The sequence below is a fragment of the Enhydra lutris genome, unplaced genomic scaffold, assembly GCF_002288905.1.
Source record: "Enhydra lutris kenyoni isolate GAN:26980312 unplaced genomic scaffold, ASM228890v2 scaffoldscaffold48, whole genome shotgun sequence".
Taxonomy (NCBI): domain Eukaryota; kingdom Metazoa; phylum Chordata; class Mammalia; order Carnivora; family Mustelidae; genus Enhydra; species Enhydra lutris.
Window position 1 is genome coordinate 13039730 of NW_019154132.1, and position 15700 is coordinate 13055429.

A 15700-nucleotide genomic window follows, 5' to 3' on the forward strand; every position below is an offset into this window, starting at 1 on the left:
GCTCAGTGGGTTAAAGCCTCTGTCTTCAACTCAGGTCATGATCTCAGAGTCCTGGGATCGAGCCCCACATCGGGCTCTCTGCTCAGCATGGAGCCTGCTTCCTCCTCTCTCTCTGCCTGCTTCTCTGCCTACTTGTGATCTCCGTCTGTCAAATAAATAAATAAAATCTTTAAAAAAAAAAAAAAAAAAAAGAAACTGATACTATCGAGTATTGGCAATGGAGTGGAAAATAGAAAATCTTATCTGTTGGGGGAAGCAAAATCAGTATGCCATCCGGGTGAGCAGCCTTGGCAATTAAAAACTTTAAATACATCTCCTTTCAATGGAGCAATCCCCTAAAAGGGACCTGCCCTGTAGAAACACTCATGTATATAGAAAGGCTCAGGCAGAAAGGCAAGCAGACTGTCAACGTGGATCTGTCATATTAAAACATGGCAGAATTCTTAAAAGTGTGTTCATATTATTTCCTATTAAGAGGGAAAAAACGTAGTTCTAAAGGAGTAGCTCAACTGTAGCCACATTTCAGAATCACCTGAAGTTTTTTTTTTTTTTTTTTTAAGATTTTATCCATTTACTTGAGAGAGAGAGAGAGAGAGAGAGAGATCACAAGTAGGCAGAGAGTCAGGCAGAGAGAGGGGGAAGCAGGCTCCCTGCCGAGCAGAGAGCCCCATGCGAGGCTCGATCCCAGGACCCTGAGACCATGACCTGAGCCAAAGGTAGAGGCTTAACCCACTGAGCCACCCAGGCGCCCCAACCTGAAGCTTTTTTTAAAAAATAGAATTCTGGGCCCCACCTACCCCCAGAGATTCTGACTTAATGGGTTTGGGTGGTGGAAAGGCACTGATAATTTGTTAAAAGTTCCCAGGTGGTTCTAACAGAAGTCAGGGTGGAATACTACTGATCTGCACGGACTTGGAAAGTGCTAAGACATCGAGTTTTTAAAAAAAAAAAAAAAAAAAACAACTGTAGAGCTGTATCAATGATCTCATATTTATGGGGTTTTTAAAGTTATATATACAAAAAATGTAAGTCATTAAATGCATGTATGTGTATTGTGTACACATGTGCATGTGTATATATGTATATACGTGTGGATGTGGCTGGATTCCACCCAACCTAATGTACATAAGACAGGCTAGGATATACACCCAGCTAACAACAGTGTTGACGTCTAAGAAAGTGGGGGATGAGGATGTACAGATCTATAGGAACACTGGATTCATCCAGACTAATACTCTAAGAATATACTTATTACTTGTGTTATCAAAAATAAAGGATTCTTTAAAAAAAAAAAAGAGTTCTTCAAATAATCAAGAAATGGGCAGAGGACATGAAGAGACATTTCTGCAGACACATGAAAAAGTGCTCCACATCACTCGGCATCAGGGAAACACAAATCAAAACCACAATGAGATACCACCTCACACCAGTCAGAATGGCTAAAATTAACAAGTCAGGAAATGACAGATGCTGGCAAGGATGTGGAGAAAGGGCAACCCTCCTACACTGTTGGTGGGAATGCAAGCTGGTGCAGCCACTCTGGAAAACAGCATGGAGGTTCCTCAGAAAGCTGAAAATAGAGCCACCCTACCACCCAGCAATCACACTACTGGGTATTTACCCTAAAGATACAAATGTAGTGATCCGAAGGGGCACGTGCACCCAAATGTTTATATCAGCAATGTCCACAACAGCCAAACTATGGGAAGAACCTAGATGTCCATCAACAGATGAATGGATAAAGAAGATGTGGTATATATATACAATGGAATACTATGCAGCCATCAAAAGAAATGAAATCTTGCCATTTGCGATGACTTGGATGGAACTAGAGGGTATTATGCTTAGCGAAATAAGTCAATTAGAGAAAGACAATTATTGTATTATCTCCCTGATACGAGGAAGTTGAGAGGCAACATGGGGTGTTTGGGGGGTAGGAAAGGAATAAATGAAACAAGATGGGATCGGGAGGGAGACAAACCATAAGAGACTCCTAATCTCACAAAACAAACTTAGGGTTGCCGGGGGCAGGGGTGTAGGGAGAGGGTGGCTGGGTTATGGACATTGGGGAGGGTATGTGTGTAAACCTGGAGATACACAGACCCGTACCCCTGGGGCCAATAATACATTATATGTTAATAAAAAATTTTAAAAATTAAAAAGTTCTTTAAACATATACTAGCAAAATGCTACAGAATTTACTTCAATACTAAATAAGAAAAGCTAATTAAATCATGGTATAATCTGGACCTCTTGATCCAATTAAGCAAGTAACATTATGCTTCCATCGCCAAGCTTGTCTTTATTGAAATCAACTAAGTGGATTAAATTTTAAAATTCTGAAAATCAAATTTTACGTAATTGAAATCTATAAAACACTCCTGTAACAGTGCTCTACAAAGCTAAAGGGTCTTCCTGCCAACCGCCCTGCTGACTGCAGTTATCAGCACAGGAATCCTCAGGGCTCCATCGACCTTCACTGGCGCCCCTCACCTGGCCCGGAAGCCACGATCTCAGTTACTGCTTTCAAGAGAATTTCCAAAGGAAACAACTCAACGATTTAAGAAAAAAGACATTCATTTTTAAAGGAGAGAAATAAAGGGAAAAAACGAGAAAAACAGAATGGCAAAAAACCACAGGCTTCTGCTGAGGAAGCAGGTGCCACGCCGCTCTCTACACTCCCGAGTCAGAGCATGGCAGCCCGCCGGCAGGCTGCCTCCCTCACAGCCATTCACCTCTCCTTCACTAACGGAATCCGAGTTTAAAGATCACGACATGTCTGGCTAAAACAAAGCCACACCCCCATTTCCCAGCCTCTGCTGCAGACAGAGGTGGCCAGGGGCCACGGTCCTGCCACTAACAGATAGGCACAAGGAAAGTCTGTCCAAGGGAGACACCCTTGACTGGCTGTTCCTTCTACTCCTTCACTTTTGTCTTTGCCCTTCCCTTCCTACCTGCCTAGAACACAGAGGTCATGGCTGTTGCTCCAGTATCCAGCTTGTGAGCAAAAGAGGAAGGATCACACCTAAAACTGCTGGCCCAAAAGGACAGGAGCCTGGGTCCCCACTGACATCGTGGCACTGTGGCACCAGCTCTGGACTGCCTTACCTCTAGATTTCTGGTTACATGAGAGAAAAAAATAAAGCTTCAGACACTTGGGCTTTCCATTACATACAGCCAAATTCAAACCTTAACTAATTCAGAGAGGCAATTCTAGATAAAGCCAGTAGATTCTAGACCAGGATAAGGAAAGGAGCAGGGGCTGCCAACTATGGCAATGCAGCAGGCCAAACCCAGACACCAACACTCTTTCATGCATGGTCAGTGGCCGCTTCTGTGCAATAGTAGCAGAGCTAAGTGTTTGCAGAGAGACACAGACACCATCTGGCCCACCAACCTGGACATATTTACTACTTGATCTTTTGCGGAAAACACTTGTTGGCTCTTACCATAGAGGGTCCACTCATAACTGTAGCAGCACCAGGAAGCAAGGATATTTCCCCATCACCACTACTCACCCCTACCCACCAAGAGCCAAAAAGAGCATCGCTTACCAGCTGGGGTAAAGACTCTCGGTATTTGTTATTTAACTGGTTCACGAAGGATCGGATGATCCAGTAACAGTCGACACTATCCTCTACCATCTCTTCCACGGCTTTGGCAATGGCGAGAAACACCTCATCTTCTGGCTCCTAAAAGACAGTAAATCTCTGGTAAAGGGAGGGAGCCAGCAGAAGAGAGGAATACATGTTTCTTGCATAAAAATGAGAGCTTACCCCCTAACTTTTGAAGACGCCACATTAATAAATCAAAGTGGAACCAAAAAGCACTCAGTCTGCCGCTAAAGAGAAGACCAGGGCAGAGAAAGGGGTGCATAACCAAACAAATCTATTTGGATCAGTGGTGCTTACGAATGTCCAGGTTTTAGACTAAGCAGATTTTTCCACCACTTAAGGTCATCAAAGAGAACAAAAATCATAAGCGAGGTGCACTCTCTCCACCCAAAAGTATTCCCGAGGCTAAAAGAGAATTTCTTTCAAAAGTGTGTGATAGGGACGCCTGGGTGGCTCAGTGGGTTGAAGCCTCTGCCTTCGGCTCAGTTCATGATCTCAGGGTCCTGAGATCAAGCCCCGACAACGGGCTCTCTGCTTAGCAGGGAGCCTGCCTCCCCCTCTTGCTCTGTCTGCCTGTCTACTTGCGATCTCTGTCAAATAAATAAATAAAATCTTTTAAAAAAAAGGTGTGTGATAAACATCACAAAGAAATGGAGACATTTACAAAATATGGTAGTTTACAAAAGTTCAATGACTCCAAAAGGACTAATAAAGCTTCTTAAAAAAAAAAAAAAAAGGCATTTTATTTCAAAGCATTCGTACATACCTTTGTCTTAAGCACCTGATAAGTTAAAATATCCCTAGAATCAGAATTTTAGGAATCAGAAGAATGGCATTTCTCAAACCTTGTGTCAACCCTCAGAATATGAACATAAACCCTAAAGTAAATTTCAACAAAGTAATCTTATAAAAACTAGAATCTACGTGGAAATCCATTTTGTTTTCAAACACCATATCTCACACAAAATTACATTTTCAGGGGCACGCAGGTGACTCAGCCAGTTAAGTGCCCAACTCTTGATTTCAACTCAGGTCATGATCTCAGGGTCACAGGATCGAGTTCCACATTGGGCATAGAGCCTGCTTGGGATTCTCTCCCTCTCCCTGTGCCCCTCCCCCAGCTCCCACACATGCACAAGTGGTCTCTCTCTTTTAAGAAAAAAAAAAAAAAGATTATATTTTCATCTAGGATTTAAAAGCTGAAGGACTTTGGGGTAAAAAAAGAAACTGAAAAGTATCTGTCTCCCTTAAAAGCTCAAATTAAATCAAGATTCCTATTTCTAAAAAACATTTCATTTTAGGCCTCCATTCAACTTAATATTCTATAAAATGTCCAAGAGTAACAGAACTACAATAGGAAACAAACTGAGGGTTGTTGGAGGGGAGGGGAGGGGGCAGAAGGACGGGGTAACTGAGTGAAGGACATTAAGGAGGGCACGTGATGTACTGAGCACTGGGTGTTGTACGCGACTGATGAATCACTAAATTCTACCCCTGAAACCAGTAACACACTATATGTTAAATTAATTCCAAAACAAATTTTTATTTATTTTATTTATTTTTTTTTTTATTTGACAGAGATCACAAGTAGGCAGAGAGGCAGGCAGAGAGAGAGAAAGGGAAGCAGGCTCCCTACTGAGGAGAGAGCCCGATGTGGGGCTTGATCCCGGGACCCTGAGATCATGACCTGAGCCGAAGGCAGCGGCTTAACCCACTGAGCCACCCAGGTGCCCGAAAATACATTTTTCTAAACATTAGTTAATGTATCAGAGGAAGAGAGAGAAGGAAGAAAAGGGAAAGACCATCTCCCTTCTTGGACTCCCAGCCCATACTGGGCACTGTGCTGGGTACTCCTGAACGTGGCCTCTCACTGGCTCCAGGACAGTCTGAGAAGCAGGGAAGAGAACCAACATCCTTGACTACGTTCCCAGCCCTGTGTGGAGCGTTGTCACGCACTCTGCTATGTACTAATACTAATGAGGCTAAGTGGGGCTTAATGACTGGGGAGTTATGAAGTGGCAGAGCCAAAGCCAACACTTTGATGGCACATCTGCCCGAGACGAGGAGAAGGATTCTGGGTGGGAGTATGGGTAAGCCAAGTAGGGATGAGGTGAAAACCCTAACCTATCATTTAGATTTCTTGAACTAACAGGTAACCTAACCCAATTTAATACGTAATTTAAGAACTTGCAGAGTATTACCAACTGCGCTCTGCCAGAGATAAGCAAAATTTACAGACTACTCAGACTTTCAATTATTTTCAGGGCCAGTCTCTCTTGATAAACTTAATACGAGTGGACAACCTCAGATCAGTCCATGGGAGCCACATCATCCACTTCAAAAGCAAGAACAAGTCAAAACTCTAAGTGTTATATGGGTAGGCTGCCAATAAAAGTTTCGGGGCGCCTGGGTGGCTCAGTCAGTTAAGTACCTGCCTTCGGCTTGGGTCATCACCCTGGAGTCATGGGATCGAGCCCCGCATCGGGCTCCCTGCTCAGGGGGGAGTCTGCTTCTCCCTCTCCCTCTGCCCCTCCCCCTAACTCATGCTCTAATAAATGCAGTCTTTAAAAAAAACAATTTTTATAGAATAGCACAGCTTGCAGATAAATCCTGATACTGAGCAATCAGTTTCAGCCACATACACAAAAAGTTAAAATTCCTATAATGAACATTAAACTGCAAAAAAATAGTCAAAGCTCAAGAGCTATAATCACTCATTTGCCTGAACTTCCGCTCTCCCCTTTATGAGCAACAAGTAGTCCAAGTAAACAGAGTTAAGGGTTTGTAGAAGAGGAGAAGCTTAAAAACAGGTTGGGCCCTGTCGGGCTGAGGCCAAGGACGGTCAAGGCAAAGGAGGTGGCCCACTGGGCCTGTAGGCAAGGGCCAAGAGGTAGCTGGCACTACTACTTACAACCAGAGGAATGAGCAAAGAAGTGACTGTACTAAGGGGAGCCTTCTTGTATTTGCCACTGTCAGACAGGAAGGGGCAAACACAGAAGGGTGAGGGCAAGAAGAACCTGTGGTGCTGGACTGCGATCAGAGGGATCAGCATGAACGGAGGCTTTTTCACACTCAGAGATAAAGAGACAGATAAACAGACATAGGTGTGTCTGTGAATGTACACGATTCTATATATTTGCAGAATGTATATGTATTTTCTAGCTCTGCTGACTGACAGGCCCTAGAAGCAACACCACACCAGAACCAACATGCACATCTAGCTCCTTGTTCTTGGTTTCTAAAGACCAAACTTTATTAAAAACAGAAATGGCTTGGGACGCCTGGGTGGCTCAGTTGGTTAAGCAGCTGCCTTCGGCTCAGGTCATGATCCCAGCGTCCTGGGATCGAGTCCCACATCGGGCTCCTTGTTCTGTGGGGAGCCTGCTTCTCCCTCTGCCTCAGCCTGCCACTCTGTCTGCCCGTGCTCACACTCTCTCAAAAAAAAAAAAAAAAAAAAAAAAAAAAAAAAAAAAAAGAAAACAAAAAACAGAAATGGCTTGATTTTAGGATCGAGGCAGAAAAGGTACAAGATGGGCTATGGAAATGTTCAAGGATGGGAAGTTGTTATAAAGATACAGAGGAGACCACTGAATGTTTCTAAAGTGGGGCACCTGGGTGGCTCAGTCAGTTAAGCATCTGCCTTCAGCTCAGGTCATGATCCTGGGGTCCTGGGATCAAGCCCTGCATCAGGCTCCCAGCTCCACAGAGGAGCCTGCTTCTCCCTCTGCCTGCTGCTTCCCCTGCTTGTACACTCTCTCAAATGAATCAAAATCTGAAAGAAAGACAGACAAAGAAAGAAAAGAAAGAAAAAAAGTTGTTTTCTAAGGCAAAATATGATGCTAAGGCCTGCAGGACAGAACAGTCTAGAGTTGAACCAAGTGTCAAACTAAAGTACCACCACTAACCAATGGAAAGGAGGGACTTCGAGGCAACTTCCCAGACTCCAGCTGATACATGCGGAGATAGACTTCAACCTGAGGTGTGGCATCGCTGACAAAGCGAACAACCTCCAGGGCATGAAGGACATCACAGTACTGCTCCTTGCGATACATCATCACCTGGGCATGGGACTCGTGGTGCGGAGGCAGGATCCCTACACAGAGACCGAGGGGAGGAAGAAAAATGGGCAAAGTACTGAGACACAGACCCAAATCCCTAGATTACAGAGAACCAAGTGAGAAGCTGCCCAGCACAGTGAGACTGGAATCACACGGAGAGTTAGTTACCATACGGATTCTGTTTTACAAGTTCTCTTATAAAACAATCTTGAATTTTAAGTACTATCAATATTTGTATGTCATCTGCATCACTGATATTTAAGAGAAATGAAAGGGCATCATAAAGCCCTTGAATAAGTGTACCATCCAAACCGTAACCACATCAATTATCATAATGAACTCGCTCAATTTATGATTGCTGGCCTGGGGCCTCCCTCGGCTCCTACAGACATATCTCCAGGTTTTGCACTTGGCCCCTGCTATGGACCAAATTGTTTTCCCCCAAAATTCATAAACTAAAGCCCCAAGCCCACTGTTCCAATTGGAGATAGGGCCAATAAGGAGTGATTAAGGTTAAATGAGGTTGTGATCCAACAGAGCTGGAGCCCTTCTGAGAAAAGGAAGACATCCCTGAGTCTGCGGTCTCACTCGCTCTGCAATGTGGGGACAGAGAGGGCAGGTGACCATCTACAAACCAAGAAGGGAGGCCTACAGCACCAACAACCAAACCAGCCAGCACCTTGATCCTGGACTTCTCAGCCTCCAGAACCATGAGGATATAAACTACTGTTGGAAGCCATCCAGTCCGGGGTATTTAGTAATGCTGCCCAAGCTAACAACACAGGCCTCTCATCTCAGAGCCACTGACAACTCATCAAATCGTCCTCTTCCACAACAAGCAAACTAGCCTAGCTTCAGGACCACAGAAATCTCTCATTTTCGCTGATGACGCCATATTACATTACATTTGATGCCATTTTATGCTCATTAACCCTTTTAAACCTGTTTACCCGGGAGGGTCTGGGGGCAAAAACCTATCTTTTTTTTTTTTTTTTTTTTAACAAACAAATGGCATGGAAAAAGCCCAGTGTAAAGAGAACAGGACAGGCTTTCAGTCTAGTCCCAGGTCTGATGACACCAGGACTCTCACGAATTTCTCTCTGGAAACTTGGTTCCTCAGCTGTCAAGAGGTGGGAAATGGAATGGATAATGTTCTTTGTACAACACTAGCCCCAAAAGTCCGCATGAGAAAAAGGGTACGAAGGACCAAGCAGATTTGCAAAACGTGACAATGAATTTTCAAGGCTCTAAGTTCTGCTATAAAGGAAAACATCTTAGGGGCACCTAGGTGGCTCAGCTGGTTGAGCGCCCAACTCTTGATTTCAGCTCAGGTCATGATGTCAGGCTCCACGCTCAGCACAGAGTCTACTTGTGATTCTCACTCTCCCTTTCCCCACCTCTGCCTGCACACACATGTGCACACACGTGTTCTCACTCTCTAAAATGAATAAATAAAATCTTCTTTAAAAACCCTCTTATTTATTCCAGCCTCATTAAATTTAGCAAGACTGTATAGGAATACGGACTCTGGAGTCAAAGCTCGTGGGGTAGAACTCTAGCTCTACAATTAACTGGCTGGATGACGGTCAACAGTTTAGTCTCCCTATGCCTTAGCTTCTCCATCTGAAAAATGAGACTAATAATCCCTACCTCAGTTGCTGTAATGACTAAAAAATTAATATACATAAAGTACCTAGGAAGTACACAACACATACAAAGCTAGTATAAGTGTTAGCTGTACATATGACTAAGGATTACTCCTTGGTATAAAACAACACAGATCCAGTATTCTAAAGAATATTCTGGAAAAAAAGTTGGATGAGCTCAAAAGACTTAAGCTAACATGATGCCATGTTACCATTAGAACCTAACTCACCTAAATGTTCTCTGTCCCAAAGTTTTGTCTACTTTAGCTTTGCGGTTCTGTGCCAGGCTTCTGGAAAAGCCAAGGGAATACACTAAAATGTCCTCCAAATCTGGGCTAGTAAAGATTAAACAGCTGTAATTCAACCCTCCTCATACTATTAGAGGCAGCACAGTGCTTCCCATGTTAAGCCTCAAAGTAAGAGCTAGTTCTAAAACACTTCTTTCCGATATTTACCTAAAATATATCAGGAAGCAGGCCTGACAAGGTCCCTGAGTAATCAACACCTGTGCTGGAAAGAGTTAACTGGTCTCCTACATAGCATGGCAGATCCAAATCTCTAGTGCCTTTACTACCAAACAACAAAGACTTACCTGATAAAGACAAGTGGGAAAAACAGAGGTGATAAATGAAGTCTAGGCACTTACAAAGTGTCACAAAGTACAACCGTACATCTCCCATGAATCCACTGCTATTATTAACTCTTAAGACATAGTATTTCCGGAGCACCTGGCTGGCTCAGTGGGTTAAGCCTCTGCCTTCGGCTCAGGTCATGATCTCAGGGTCCTGGGATCCAGCCCCGCACTGGGCTCTCTGCTCAGCAGGGAGGCTGCTTCCCCCTCTCTCTCTGCCTGCCTCTCTGCCTACTTGTGATCTCTGTCAAATAAATACATAAAATCTTAAAAAAAAAAAAAAAAAAAAAAAAAAAAGACATAGTATTTCCCAACAGAAATAGAAAGAATTGACACTACCACCTAAAAGACATCCTTGGAAGGCTTTTTTTTGTTTGTTTGTTTTTTTTTTTGATGGCCACCAGAAACACCAAGATTGAAGGAAAAAAATGCTCAGGGAAAAACTAAAATAGTTGATACTTGCTCTCTAGACATGAACTGGACGGTGGCCCACCAGAAACACAAATGCACAAAGACTACCAGAACGCACAACAAAAACAGGGGATCATACAGTGCTTTCTAATATGGGTTATACTCCCTCCGCTGCCTCCACATTACATCATCAGACTCAGGACTACAGATTTCTCAAGTCCTGAAAATGCATTTTGGAAAGAAAATGAGGTCTACTGTCTCTCCTACTTCAAATGGGAGCTCTGCCACCTGCAGACTGCTGGGCCTCAGGAAAATTATCTAGTCTGCAGTCTTTGTCCTCATCTGTAAAACCGGGATATTAATACCTATCTCACAGCAGAATTCTAGGAGTACTCTCATTCTTTTTCAAAGAAAGGAAGAAAAGGAGCATGGTAATGGCTGGATGTTATATGCATCAGCAGGCTCAGCAATCACAGGAAAAGATCCTTGGCTCAAAAGGGATGCTGCCAGTCCCTTGTGCCACCTAATACACTTCTTCTACAGAAACTGAGCAGGTTCCTTTCTTCTTCTCCCTCAGCCACGCATCACGGAAATGTATCCATCTGTGCTTTCTAGGAAGTTAAAACTCTTCGTTTCTTTCTGAGAGCACTCATTAGGAAGCCAGACCTCTGCAGCTGGGAATCACAGCGATAACGTGTTGAGAGCTTCCACCTCAGTCTAATTTAGCTCAATAACCTCATTTTACAGGTGCACAAGCCGAGACCCAGAGGGGTCTTCCTCGGGGTTACCGAGGTGATGGTAAAGGCTAGACCAGTTTCTTCTCCAATACGATGCTCTTCCCACGGTTAGTTTCAGCAACACACGTTACTTTCCCTTCTGTCGTGACTAAACTGACATTCTTAGAGTCCTACTGAATGTACGGCTATTGAAGTCACCTTCGTAAACATACATGTTCACGGTGAGCAGTAATTCAGTCTCCTGAGAGTAGACCTGATATGCAGTAAAGGGCCTAAAAATCCTCTTTTTTCTGACTGATAAGATGGCAAATATCCCCTCATTCAACACTTTTGAAGATAAGCCTTCCAACCGTTGATCTCATACCTAGAAGCACCTTCCATACCAGCGCACGGTACATGGACGGGAGAGGGAACCTCTGACTAAAAGTACAAAGTTTCTCAATATCTAGACAAAGAAAAAAAGATTAGTTAGAAGCTTTTTATGATGATCACAAGAAAGTGCATTTCATTTTTTAAAAATTGAAGTAGAGTAACATTTCTTCAGAAGAATTCTACTCGGGTCAGTAATTCTGGGAAATGCAACGCTGGTCTGATTTCTAGCCCAGGTGTTCCTCCAACTAGCTATTTAAAAACAATCAGTGCCTCAAGGCGTAGGTGATACTTTCTGCATATATTACTACATTCCCTACAACACGAGCAGTAGGTACTATTTATAGAATTTATTTCATTTAATCCATACTGCAAGCTTGTTGGGCACAGCAATTGGGGGACTTAGGTGGTTCAGTCAGTTAAGCGTCCAATTCTTGATTTCAGCTCAGGCTGTGAGCTCAGGGATGTGGGATCAAACCCGGAGTCAGGCTCCCTGCTCATCGGGGAGTCTGCTTCTCTTCCACCCCTCCTCCTCCTCACCCATGCTTTCTCTCTCTAATAAAGATTTCTCTTAAAAAAAAAAAAATGCAGAAACTGAAGCTCCAAGCAATTAAGTGACTTCAGTTAGTATACCTAGTGAGTGGCATGGTCAGCCCTCAAATCTCTACATTTTCCAGCAAACCACACTCAACTGTCTTGGACCTCAGATCCCCCTACTTGTGAATAATTCCAGACATACTTTAAACACAGACTGTCTAGTGAGGATCAAAGATCAGGTGGGAAATGGCTTTGAAAATTTAAAAGCATTCTACACATGTAAATTTTTACCTATGGTTCAGTTTATTTTACTCTAGTCAACAGAACTATTTATTTATTTACAGAACAGACCTTATTACTACGAAGAAACTAAAATGTCAATAAATAACATAGTCCCAGTATTTCCACAGAGGAAAAATCATAGCCAAGAGTTGTTGTGAATTTACCCAGAAGCTAATAACACCTCTGAAAACGGAGGAAAAGAAATACATGGGAAATATGGGGGAAAAAAACACCATTGACTTCCTGAGACCTTTCAAAGACATCTGACTTGGCCTTGGCAAAATACAAGCTTGAAAAATCCACAACTTCTCCCAAAATACACTATTCACCTGTCATCCTAGCACTAAAAAAATACAGCAGATAACAAGTACTTCTGAATGTCTTTTAAGATAGCATTTCTTTCCGGACAGCTGGGATGACTAAAACCCAACCACCTTAATTTAGCTTGTAAAACTCACCCAGCCGGTCATCTTTTAGGAGAATTTCCAAGGATTTCTTTTCTTCAACTCCACGAAACCCCACTTTCTCATAATATACTGAACGGAAGTTTCTCTGAGAGTCCTCAGTCATGTTTCATTCTTGGGAGAGAGAGAAAGATCGGAGGGGGGGGTGGACAGAGTGAGCTTAAAAACAAAGAATGAAGAATTGGGACTTTTCCCAATGATTTTCTGCAACTTCTCCATGAATTCAATATACTAAAACAAACTGGCTGCCCTTGCATAGGAGTCAACATTAAATATCTCCTTTTAAACAACTACCACCACCTCACCTATGCTCCTTGGTGAAAAACTAACACATAAAACTAAAGTCCTCTGAGCTATTAGATTTCACACGGTGCAGGCACTAGAATTACTCCTCATGGGAGTTCCTAGCCATTATACATGCTCAAAGAAAAAAAAATAGTGAAATATGAAGATAGACAAGATGTCATGCAAAAGGGGTTACCAAACAGTATCCACTGGGATTCTTTGTTTTACAATTATTATGCATTAAAAAATTATACTATATGCTAAAATGTTGGCAATGACTTATCTTTAGGTAATAGGATTCCAGATGACTTCAATCTTTTGCTTAGCCATATTTTTGAACGGGCATTTTGTAAAATGAAAACTAAGCTATCAAGTAAAAGGCCGTAAGTCCCTCACTTTAAACACAATATTATCGAATGCAATTACCAAAATTCAGAACCCACCACAGATTAACAGCACTGAACTGTAAAGGAGAAGAGGGGCAAGAACATTAGCCTGTCTTCGAGTGATGCCATAAAGCTGGAGGCAGAATGACTTAAAATCTGGCATCAGAATTCAAAAAGCTCAGCGGTCTCTGGTTCTTTCACAATAAACTTCATAAAACAGAGTTCATAAAATAAAGTTCCTAAGACTGACAGCAAGTCATCAGGAAAAGGTCAAATTGGGTTGGCATTTTAAGAATAAAATGAATGTAACACATTTTTCAGGAAGTACTGCAGGCTTCACTCAAATGCTTAAAACGTCGAAGCAAAAAAAAAAAAAAAATATGTAACATATATACATATACATAATCCTCAGGTTTTAGAAATCCTGAGAAGTTCCAGACAACCACGGTCTTATTGAAAAGATACGCTGAGCCCCTTCTGTCACAGGAAAGAGGAGGAATGGTTTAAAATGAGAAATTCTAAAGAATTCTGAGCTTTGAGGACCAAACGTTTTTTTTTTTTTTAAACACAAAATCAAAGCACTAAAACGCTAAATGAATTCGGGGACTCATTTAAAAGCGGCCGCCAAACAGCTGCAGGGGGATGCGATGCCCGTTGCCTAAGAACGGGCCATTCTCGGATTGCACGACAGCGACAGCGGCACACAGGTCCTGGAGGAAATTCTGTCAGTGACACTCCGGTCCCTGAGCGTCCACTTCAGGAAATGCAAACGACCCCAGGTCCCATTCTCCCTATCACGCTTCACCTCTAGTAGTGGAAACCACACCCGGGTTGACACTAAGCGGAAACCAGGCCCAGCGCGCTGACCCGCCGGCGGGCAGGAGGGCGACGTGAGGGCCGCCAAGGACACGGACGCGCCCCCACGAGAGCCCCCGCGGTGAAGGGAGGCAGCTGGACGCCAGCGCCCGGGAAGCCCGCAACCCACAGCCACCGCCGCCGCCGTCGCCGGACGTGACGTAAGTACCCGCCCGAGGGGCGGTGCCGAGAGTGCGCGTGCGTACAGAGCATGCGCGGAAGCTCCTCTCTCGCCGGGAGACCGGGACTGTTGAAAGAGCCGAAGCGTTTGGGGTGGGAGGCTCAGGTCCTCTTACCGCGGCGCACACCTCTTCCGTCCTCTAACTCCTACGGTCCACACCTGGTCCGGAGAATCTCTCTACCCCCTTATTTCCTCTGTCCTGGCGGTTACTGTTTGGGACGCTCACTCCTCCAGCGTTGTAAGGTCCCCGCCTGCGGGAGACCTTGGAGCCCAGGACGATGCCCCCCGCCCCCGCCACAAGCTATCTGTCTGCAGTGGAAGACTCCTGTTTTGATTCTTTATTCCCTTTTTATTCTTTCAGTGTGCGGAAACAAGTGAAGACCAAGCACATCAAAAATGCAAAGGCAGTTTATTCCGAACTTGCTATGCAGGAGAGCCACCCTCCGTTGAGTTCCGGCAGAAAATCAAAGGCAGATGGAGGAGTGCGAACGGCTGATCTAGGGGAAAAGGCAGTGCTTCAGGCATGCCCTCACTGAAGTCTACGGGCACGGGAAAGCTGTAGAGAGACTAATTAGAAATGGGGCATCCTGTGTGATCCCAGCGATTGTCAGTTAGCCATGTGAGGCTTTCTCTGGTTGATCCTAAGTTGGGACAAAAATTAGGGAACCTGTCAGTTATTAATCAAGTCCTGGCCATTTGGGGCCAATTGTTAGGGTCATTTATTGTTTAACTTACTGGACTGTTTCTAAAGCTAGCAGTCTGGCTTCCTGCAAGTCTGACTTAACAGCAGGCAGCCTTCCTAGGGTGATTATTATAGATAAGGCATTGGTTCTCTCTCTGGGTTGCGGCAGGTTGTGGGTCAGAGTTCTGAATATATATAAAAATATATATATTTTTATATATAGTTGGCCCACTGTATATTCAGATTAAACACTATAAAAGTAAATTTTGAAATGTGAAGTCTGTAAAAAAGATATACTAACACAAGCCCCAACCTATTAGATTCAGCAGACGTAAAAACTACTCTGTAAAATGGCTATTAAACTTATAAACATTTTCAGTTTCTCTGCTTACCTTGTCAAAGACCAGCACTGGTCCTGGGGACACCCCCTCTGAGCAGCACTGCCTTGGGTGGGTTTTTAAACCAACACAGCTTGAGAGGAACCTTCTAGAAAAAAGCCAGTTCAGCTATGGATGCTGCCTCCTTAAAAACCCAAATGTGTACGGAAGAGACCACACAGAGA

The 15700-nt window shown here is 43.7% G+C and overlaps 1 protein-coding gene across 2 annotated transcripts in view; it reads right to left on the bottom strand.

Annotated features, from left to right (window-relative positions):
* LOC111156707 (TBC1 domain family member 7) overlaps window positions 1-14416 on the bottom strand; it is a 23664-nt gene extending 9248 nt beyond the window's left edge. The window contains exons 1-5 of one of the 2 annotated variants that reach the window (XM_022517743.1): window positions 14226-14416; window positions 12744-12863; window positions 11462-11542; window positions 7520-7707; window positions 3555-3692 (exon numbers count right to left, since the gene is read on the bottom strand). In XM_022517743.1, coding sequence (XP_022373451.1) covers window positions 3555-3692; window positions 7520-7707; window positions 11462-11542; window positions 12744-12855 — 519 coding nt within the window. In that variant the 5' untranslated portion in view covers window positions 12856-12863; window positions 14226-14416. The remainder of the gene's footprint in view (window positions 1-3554; window positions 3693-7519; window positions 7708-11461; window positions 11543-12743; window positions 12864-14225) is intronic. The other variant, XM_022517744.1, reaches the window with a different exon arrangement.
* Window positions 14417-15700: the final 1284 nt, after the last annotated feature.